The following is a 10,625-nucleotide window of genomic DNA, read 5'->3' on the forward strand; positions in this document are numbered from 1 at the left end:
GCCACTACCTGAAGACTATACATGGACTGACCCTGGACTCTGACCTCATAGGTAGCAATGAATATCCTAGTAAGAGCACCAGTGGAAGGGGAAGCCCTGGGTCCTGCTAAGACTGAACCCCCAGTGAGCTAGACTGTTGGGGGAGGGCGGCAATGGGGGAGGGTGGGGAAGGAACACCCATAAGGAAGGGAGGGGGAGGGGATGTTTGCCCGAAACCGGAAAGGAATAACACTCGAAATGTATATAAGAAATATTCAAGTTAATAAAAAAAAAAAAAAAAAAAAAAACTGTGCCATCCTCCAGCCGAGAACTGAACTTCAAAGGCAAAAAATCAATTATGCTTTAATGCAGAAAATTATTTCTCTGCAAATTTAGATATTTTAGGAAACACTGAATATTGAGCTCACAGTATTGTCATTAGTAGACTCTCAGGTGAAATTCAGGATGATCCCCTCAAATGAAGTTTGCCCTTCATTCATATTTACTTATTAATCTATTTAATATATTTAATACAGCGTTTCATATGTGACAGGGATGGTCTAATACTAAGAATGCAGGTAAGAACCATTTTGGAGTTCAGCCTTTAGTGCATCCAGAAGATTTCTCAGCAGTCAATATTCTTTAAAGCCATTGAAATGGTCATTTTATAGAGTGTACATGAATTTGATTTAATAATGTGTTATAGGAAAAATGATTTAGTGTTTTTGTATGCATGTTTCTATTTTTATTAGGCAAGTTAAATAGCTAGTATATGAGCTCAGTCATTATTTTTAGTAATACATCTTCAACATTGTATTTCAAGACTTTGGACCACTAATTCAAATTCTTAAGAATTTTTTACTGTGCTTTTATCTATTCTGTGTGAGTATTATGTGAGCATATATGTGCCCACTGATATACATTAGAACTCAGGAAGAAGGCTGAGTGTAACATTCAGAAGTTGATTCTCTCCATGTTGGTCCCCAAGTCCCAACCCAGGATTTTGGCTGTGAAGTTAATGCCTTTACCTGTGGCCATCTTACTAGACCCAAATCCAATATTTTAGCTTAATGTTGGTTAATATAAAGTACTAGTGAATATTAATGTATCAGTTACAGCTAATTATCTCATGCTTTGAACTTCAGTATAATTAAAGAGATATTCTAAGGTTTTATATTAAGTTGAATTTACATTATTTAAAGCTATTAATGCTTTATAGTTCTTTTTAGAGTTTGACTGATTATAGTTTGTTTATTTATTTATTATTTATTTATTTGTATGTGAGTATGTGCACTCAAGTATCATGGCAAGTTTGTGAATGTCAAAGGATACCTGGCAGAGTTGGTGCTCCCTTTCCATCATGCAGGCTCAGGAACTGAACTGGCAGCATCAGGCTTGGCATAGCTACCCACTGAACCAAGTCGCTGGCTTTAGTTCAGATAGAATTAAATCAAGAACACCTAGAAAAAACACAAAAATAGAGACTATCTTCAAAGAACCTGTAAGAAGCATTAGTATAGCTTAAATTGCTGATCATCTGAGGAAATAACAAGAATAATAAAGATGAAATATATGTATATATGATGAAATATATATATATATATATATATATATATATATATATATATATTTGAGACAGTGTTCCTCTGTGTAGCTCTGGCTGTCCTGGAACTCACTCTATAGACTAGGCTGGCCTTGAACTCACAAGTGATATGCCTGCAGCTGATTTCTGAGTAGTGAGATTAATGGGATGAACCACCACTGTCTGGCTAAAATATAACAATATTTTAAATGTTCTATTTGCTGACTTGCCAGAATGCCTCTGTGGTGGAGGTGTAGGGGTCAGGACAGGGTACTGTACCCAAAGCTGCTGCCAAGTACAAACAGCCACATTGTGTTAGTCAGACTTAGAACTGCTGTGACAAATACCTAAAACAAACAGTTTAAAGGAGGAAATATTTATCTTAGTGCACACTTTTGGGTCACAGTCTATGTTCAGCTGGCTCCATTATTTCTGAGCCTGTAGTGTAGTAGATTATTATGGCAGAAAGGTAGAGTGGAGAACAAATATTTGTGGGGACTGTGAAGCAGAGAGCAATACAGAAAGAATAAGGGACAAAATGACCTTTAAAAGGCACACTATTAATGACCTATTTTCTCTATCCAGGTTCAGGTCTTACCTCTCCATTAAAAACACTTCAGTCTGTCCACAGACTGATCCACTAATGAGATGAGAACTCTCCAATGACCCAGTCACCTTTTCCCCCCCACATAGTTGATGGATGGAAGGAACAATGTTGCAATCCCCACACTTTTTTCTTCCTTCCATTACTTATATATCCCAGCAAAATCTTTCAGGCGGTTTAAAATTACAATGTGTTTATGTTTTGGTTTTCTTCTAGTGAATGATTGTGAAAAATGTGTGCTTCCCAATACATTTTCAAGAAGTAACATTACATAGTATAAGTAAAGAAAACAAATTATTTCCTAGAACCCACATACATTTGTAACTAAGCAACTTGTTATAGATTAGCGAAGTGTAAACAAGCAAGGTAGGTCTCCTCAGCCAATTTCTCTTACTAGCAGGCAGCAATTTGTAGTTACAAAGAAGTAATTATTTTATTACTTATCTTTAAATGTAATCTCGTACGAATCTTAAAAATTTTATATAAAACTTAGACATATCTACTTTAAATCCTTAGAATGCATATCAACTTATTATCAGTTCTTAATAAATTATATCAGGAAGCTAAGGGCAAAAATGGGTATAAGATATTTTTATCACCAGTCCAGCCTCAGTGAGAGTTCCATCAGCTAGTGCTGCCATTGTTCTTGTCCCCTGACCATAAAGCATCCCTAGTTTAACTAATAAGAGTATGTCTTTCTGAACTTTACATTGTTCCTTAAGATTTGTTACATTAGAACCAGTAATGAAAACATCTTAACCTACCTACACTAATAATTTTATTCTTTCAAGTGCTTTCTAAGGGTGGTGGTCATAGCTGACAATCTACATCTTTCCTAGTGTGGTGATTGAATCATTAATCTGCTCTAGCAACAATGCCTGAAAGAGATCAAGCATTATTATTGTAAGTGCCAGAAATGCTGCCTAGTGAGGGGCTGGAAGCCCCTTAAAGTTTTCATACAATTCTTAGATTAAGAGCAATGTGACAGCAGCAAGCAATTGGAGAAGAATTCCATAGCAGCATGAAGTCCTCTGGGCGTGTGTCCGATGACTCTACTTCCACTGAAAAGGAGTTAGGATGTTTTAGGATGAAATGTTCTATAGATATCTGTTAAATCCATTTGGTTCATAACTTCCGTCAGTTTCTCTGTGTCTCTGTTTAGTTTCTGTTTCCATAATCTGTCCATTGATGAGAGTGGAGTGTTGAAGTCTCCCACTATTATTGTGTGAGATGCAATGAATGCTTTGAGCTTTAGTAAGGTTTCTTTTATGAATGTTGGTGCCCTTGCATTTGGAGCATAGATGTTCAGAATTGAGAGTTCATCTTGGTAGATTTTTCCTTTGATAAGTATGAAGTGTCCTTCCTTGTCTTTTTGATAACTTTTGGTTGAAAGTTGATTTTATTCGATATTAGAATGGCTACGCCATTTTGTTTCTTCAGACCATTTGCTTGGAAAAATTTTTTTCCAGCCTTTTACTCAGAGGTAGTGTCTGTCTTTGTCACTGAGGTGTGTTTCCTGTATGCAGCAAAATGCCAGGTCCTCTTTACATATACACTCTGTTAGTCTACATCTTTTATTGGGGAATTGAGTCCAATGATGTTAAGAGATATTAAGAAATAGTGATTGTTGATTTCTGTTATTTTTGTTGTTAGAGGGGGAATTATGTTTGTGTGTCTCTCTTCTTTTGGGTTCATTGCAAGGAGATTACTTTCTTGCTTTTTCTAAGGTGTAGTTTCCTTCCTTCTGTTGATTATCCTTTGTAGGGCTGGATTTGTAGAAAGATATTGTGTACATTTGGTTTTGTCATGGAATATCTTGGTTTCTCCATCTATGTTAATTGAGAGTTTTGCTGGATATAGTAACCTGGGCTGGCATTTGTGTTCTCTTAAGGTCTGTATGACACCTGCCCAGGATCTTCTGGCTTTCATAGTCTCTGCTGAGAAGTCTGGTGTAATTTTGGTAGGTGTGCCTTTATAAGTTACTTAACCTTTTTCCCTTACTGATTTTAATATTGTTTGTTTGTTTTGTGCATTTGGTTTTTTGACTGTTATGTGACAGGAGGAATTTCTTTTTTGGTCCAATCTATTTGGAGTTCTGTAGGCTTCCTGTATGTTCATGGGCATCTCTTTCTTTAGGTTAGGGAAGTTTTCTACTACAATTTTGTTGAAAATATTTACTGGCCCTTTAAGTTGCGAATCTTTGCTTTCTTCTATACCTATTATCATTAGGTTTGATCTTCTCGTTGTGTCCTGGATTTCCTGGATGTTTTGGGTTAGGAGCTTTTTGTGTTTTACATTTTCTTTGACTGTTGTGTCAATGTTTTCTATCGAATCTTCTGCCCCTGAGATTCTCTCTTCTATCTCTTGTATTCTGTTGGGGATATTTGCATCTGTGACTCCTGATCTCTTCCCTAGGTTTTCTATCTTCAGGGTTGTCTCCTTTGTGATTTCTTTGTTTCTATTTCTATTTTAAGATCCTGGATGGTTTTATTCAATTTTTCACTTGTTTGGTTATGTTTTCCTGTAGTTCCTTAAAGGATTTTTGTGTTTCCTCTTTAAGGGCTTCTTCTTGTTTACCTGTTTTGTCCTGTATTTCTTTAAGGGAGTTATTTATGTCCATATTAAAGTCCTCTATGATCATCACAGATTTTAAATCCAAATATTGCTTTTCCAGTGTGATGGAGTATCAAGTACTTCCTTAGTGGGAGAACTGGGATCTGATAATAACAAGTGGTTTTGGTTTCTATTGTTTATGTTCTTGTACTTGCCTCTCACCCTCTGGTTAGTTATCTCTGGTGTTGATCTTGCCGTCTCTGCCTAGAGCCTGTCCTTCCTATGAGCCTGTGAGCCTGTGATCTTAGTTGTGCCAGCACTCCTAGGAGACCTGTTCTTCTTGGGCAGGATTTAGGTATGCAGAGCTATGTTACAGAGTTTGCTCTGGGCCACTGACGGAAATCTGAAGGATCCTGTCCTCAGGTTCTCTGTGTTTCTTGTGCCCTGTGGTCTCCTGGCAGGTCTCTCTTTGGCCAGTTATTGGAGCAGAAGTGTTGGTCTCACAGGCTGTCTGAAACCCTGTATATCAACACTGCTTCCTTTATCCTCATGGGCTGATGGCTGAGATCCTGGGGAGAAGGGAGAACCACATACTCTCTGTCAGCTGGTTACTCCCCCAATCACTTTTCAGTGACTGGATCTACCAGCTGGGAACCAAGTCTTCAATAGATGAGCCTTCAATTTATGTGATAGTTAATTTTCACTGTCAACTTAAAAATTGCCATGGAGTGACACATCCTTGTGTGTCTAGAAAAGTTTACCTGATCTTGCCAAAATGGAAATTGAGATAATGCATATTCATATCTATATAAGGATTAATAAAGCTTGCAACTGCGTGCAGTTGCTTCTGCCTTTGCTCTGCAAAAAAAAAAAAAAAAAAAAGAAAAGTTTACCTGAAGACAAAAATCTGCTCTGAAAGAGGGCAGCACTGCCTCATGGGTGGGGTCCTAGACAAGTCAAAAGGAGAATGTGAACTGAGCACTAGTACTTGTCTCTCAGCTTCCTGACTGTGGACATAATGTGACCCTTCACCTCAGCTTCCATCATCACTCCTGCCCCACCACGATGGAGAGTAAGTACTCTCAAACTGTAAGCCAGAATATATTGCTGCTTCCTCAAGTTGCCTTTGCTAGATCGTTTGTCACAGTTATGGAAAAACCAAGATTTGGTGCAAAGAGATGCAAACAAGTAGAGTTTTCCATTCTGCATTTTGGAAACAGAGGTGACAGTGAAGAAACATTAGCACTTTCAGCAAAGAATTCCCAATCTGGAATGCTCCTGCTTCACTGAACAGCCTTGGTTGTTCTAAAAACTTTCTCAGCTATTGTTATTCTTTGAGTAATTCTTCATTTTGTTAGAACATGACCTTTTAGAGGGCCCTTTAGCTGCCTGACTACTGGTAAAGATCACTGCTCATTCTAATGTTGATGAAGTCTGCACAGATTATTCCTTTCATATTAATAAGTCTTCAGTTAAGATTCATGTAAACCATTGAACTTGAAAAAACCTAAGTTACAGAGAAATTTGCTTGGTCCCTTTTTATTACATAAGTGCTCAAAACATTGGCCTTTCTATCTTTTATTTCCAAACAGCAATTAAAACAAAAATTAGAATCATCCAGCAAGGGTTTTGAGGTCTCGGAGGGTTAAGCTAATACCACAAGGATTTGCGTAGTGACACTATAAATAAGTTTTGACCTGACCCAATTCTTTCCTAAGTTCTTGTAGAATGTATGATAGTTTACCAACTGATCATTTAAACCACAATGGGTGATCATATTCACAGTGATTCACAAATAAAACAACTGTGTATTTATATAAAGTGATCATTTATTTCATTTGCTATTTCATCTTATAGCCTTATTCTTCACTGATGTTTTGACCAAATATAATACTAAAACATAAGCCATATTGGTGTTAAAAAAAATGTGTCATTCTGACTCTGAGTTGGCATAGAACACCCATACCCATGTCTCATAGCATTTTAAAAGCTTGATGTACAAATTTTCTCTAACTTGGTAGCATTTGGAACGAGTAAGGTATGAGTGTGTCCTTATAATTGGCTATCTTTCCCCACTACAGCATTAGCATCACAGGGGCCAGGAGTTGGATGAGTTGGCTTACTATCATATATCTCCAGTGACTAAAACAACTCTAGTTTATGGTTATTTCTGATAACCAAACACTGGATCGATAAATAAACCAAAAAAATCACTCAGGGGCTGTCTTCAATGCCATCAGGCCCGATTTTTGATCTTTTGGTAGAAAGACAGAACCAACTCCCAAAATTTATCTCTGTTGTGTGGCAGGCACATACCCCAACATAAATGGAATTTAAAAATTGTTCAGCTAAATTACAGAGCTTGGAATTGAAGTTGGCCTGGCTGATGGTATATGAGTTAAAAATGGCCTCATTGCTGCTAATCCAGACTTAATGTTATTTGCCTCCTAGATTGCAATAAGCTGCTTGTGAAACTCCCGTGATTTGGCTTTCTGTACGACTAACCAAAGACCTTATGGAACTAAAAGAAAACCATGGTATAGACTTCCATCATGGCTTTGGGATGAGCTCCTATTCCAATATGATCCCTCTAAATGCTCATCTGTTTTTCTGGCATAACAATCTTTAGTTTCCTACAGAAAAACCATTACTTCCCCCCATACCCATTCTGACTTGACTTTTCCAGCTGGACTGCTGCCACACATGAAGAAGGTGGTAAGTAGCTTATTTTTAGTATGAAGATTCATGCCAGAAAGGAGGAGGATCCCATAGCAGAGTGGGCCAGGCTTCTTCTCATCACAATATGAAGTTTTCTCTAGCCTCTATTTGCCATCTACATGGAACGACTTAGTCCACTGTCTCCAGTACAGTCAAGGTTCCTTTGGATATATTAAAATCCCATCCTTCAATACTCAATTTTTTTTCAGTTCTGGAAATAGTGATCCCCAATACTTGCAATCCTTTTTGGTAATCACAAATATCCTTAGGATCAAGGAAAGCTTTCAGGTTTCCACAAGTGGGCCACTCTAGGAAAGTTAAGATAATTGGGGCTAAGAAAGGTTCTTAAGGTGAAGGATGTTGGCAACACTGATAGATTACGACTGTGTAGGAAAGAGGGAGACAAGTCAGCACATGGAATAATACAGGAAAAAGAATGTTACTCTGTGCTGAGGATGTTGAAGCAGGAACTTTGTCTGCTTCATTACAGACACATTAAAAGGAAATCTCTGGAACCGAGAATGAAGAATGAATGAATAATCATGATTAATCATCTTTGTAACAGTATAACTTAGTGGATATCATCATTATTATTTTTTTCTTTTTTTTTTTTCCGGAGCTGGGGACCGCGAACCCAGGGCCTTGCACTTGCTAGGCAAGCGCTCTACCGCTGAGCTAAATCCCCAACCCTCATCATTATTATTAACAACCATATATAGAGTCATAAAGAGAATTTAGCTCTCCATAGTTTCTTTTTTTCTTTCAATTGGATATTTTTTATTTACATTTCAAATGTTATTCCCTTTCCTGGTTTCCTGGACATAAGTCCCCTATCCCATCCTCCTCCCGTTCTCCTATAAGGGTGTTCTCCTCCTTATCCACCCCTCTTTCTGGCCCCCCCCCAACATTCCCCTACACTGGGGGTCCAGCTTTGGCAGGAACAAGGGCTTCTCCTTCCACTGGTGCCCAACAAGGCCATCCTCTGCTGCATACTCAGCTGGAGCCATGGATCTGTCTCCATAGATTTCTATTGTAAGCATCTCTTTATTCTTCTAGTTAACAAACTGAAAGTCAGGGAACTGGTAGGTGGCAATGCCGGCATTTAGGCTGCTGTATGTAACTCCAAAACTTGGGCTCTAAGCCTGTAGTTCCATTGATTTTTAAGGATTAAACTACTGGATAGACAAAATAAAGAAATACCCACTTCCCAGTTTAAAGCTCTAATTTCCTGTCAGCTCAGATGCTTTTGTTTGTTGTTAGATGTGTTCTGGTTTCTTTCTTAACTTTTCTGCCAAGATTTATGGTTTCCGACATGAAGAAAATGGGGAGCTTTACAAGGCTCTGTGCTCAATGGATGTCCAAGGGAGTTAGCAAGCTTGAATTCTAAGGAGTTATTCGCCAGGTAGATGCTGCCATGCATGGCCTAACCCTCACTACAGGCAAGAACTGGAGGACTGACACCGTCCTTGCACCAGGCAAAGAAGAAGTCTCCCTTGGTTGTTCATGGTTGCCATAAAATCTGGATTATAATTTTGTAAAATCAACTAACTAGAATATATTGATGGGAAAAAGCAAATGTTAAGCTTCATGCACAAAGCTGTTAAGATATGTTTTGTGAAGATTTTGAGTTCATTCCAACCTTTCTGGGTTTAGTGAAGAAAAATAAATTATGAATCTCAACAATTCAAATGGTCTGAAAATGTTTCCTTTTGGAATTGAAAAGGTTTGTGCGTGACTCACACCAGCAACAATGGTAAACTTGCTATTCTGGAAGGTATGGTTTCATGAGCCAACGAGATGGCTCAACTGCTAAAGGCATCTGCTAGTAAATGCAATAGGCTGGCTGAGTGTCATCCCTGGGTCCCATGTGGCATAAAGAGAGAAGCAATTCCCACTTGTCCTCTGATCTCCACACATGCTCCATGGCCACACATAAATTAATGAATAAATAAATAATCAAACCAATTTAATAAAGGTGTGTCCTGTAAACACTCAAAAAGAAAGGAGGGGAATGGAGAAGAGAGGGGGAAGAAGAAAAGGGAGGAGAGGGGAGGAATGGGGACAGAGGGAGGGAAAGGGGAAGACAGATGAATGAATTACTTCACAAGTTCTCAGGGTTGGGATGCTGCTCAGTGGCACAGGCTTGCCCAGCATGCACAGTGCCTTGCCTTAGGTCTCAGCAGAACAAACAGCAATGACATGAAACAAACCCAAACGGCAAGATTCATCAAGCGTGAGATCATGACAAATGCCGCAGTATGTTGGAGAGGTTAATATAAAAAGTCTCAGGCCAGGATAATCTGTGAAAACCATAGGATCCACGTGGTAAAGAGAATAACCTCCTTAGCAGCTAACCTTTGAAACTGCAGCATCCCAAGTGAGTCTTTCTGTGGATGCTGTCACATCTAGGGTGTCATTCTAGGGTGAAAACACAGTTGCCTACATTCAAATTTTAAGAGTGTCCGGAGGAGGGGATGGAGTTCAGTTTTCAGAGTGCTTGCCTAGCACACAGGGAGCTCTGGGCTCCTTTCCCCCATGATGGCACAAGCTGTAATCCTAGCACTCGGGAACTACCAGAAGGCCATCTTCAGCTCCATAGTAAGTTTGAGAACAGTCTGGGCCATATAAGACCCACTCTCAACCAACCAAGGAACTGAACAATTGACTTTGTAACCCCATTCCACAGGGTTATGGAAAAAAAATGAACAAAGAAATGTTCAAAGAGTGTTCCTCTTTTTCATAATTTTAATTAAACTCAAATGTCCTAATTGGGAAACATTGTTCTTTACTATAAGTTGTTTATCATTATTTTTGTTTCTCTCTAGTTTTGAACTTAGGAATTCCTTGGCAAATTATGCTTGAAAAAAGTCCCATATGGTCTCGGTCTGAGTCAGCAAGCAGTGTTCGTTCCTAATTTCATCCACACAGTTTTGTTTTCTCATTCTATAGGTCTTCAAATTTCCCAGTGATTTCAGCAGCCTTTGTCAGAACCGTTTTAAGTGCCAGCTCAGCTCCCTGTTGTAAAGTGAGTGGTTTGAAACCATGCATGCTAATCCAGTAGTGCTGAGCAGAAAGCCTGGCTTTCATAATACAATTAGCAGCCTGAGATAAGGACTTGTGTTGACAAGAGTTCGCTAACACTTCATTGTGATGACACATCCTGTCAGCTGTCTGCGATCTCTTCTCCAA

General features: G+C 38.6%; 1 protein-coding gene across 1 annotated transcript in view; it reads right to left on the reverse strand.

The window, feature by feature from the left end:
• The window catches only part of Angptl5 (angiopoietin like 5), a 16,659-nt gene extending 9,194 nt beyond the window's left edge, over positions 1–7,465 (reverse strand). Inside the window, 1 exon segment of the mRNA XM_032910156.1 lies at positions 7,382–7,465. Coding sequence (XP_032766047.1) covers positions 7,382–7,465 — 84 coding nt within the window.
• Between the last annotated feature and the right edge of the window lie 3,160 nt (positions 7,466–10,625).

This window comes from Rattus rattus, chromosome 8 (genome assembly GCF_011064425.1).
Source record: "Rattus rattus isolate New Zealand chromosome 8, Rrattus_CSIRO_v1, whole genome shotgun sequence".
NCBI lineage: Eukaryota > Metazoa > Chordata > Mammalia > Rodentia > Muridae > Rattus > Rattus rattus.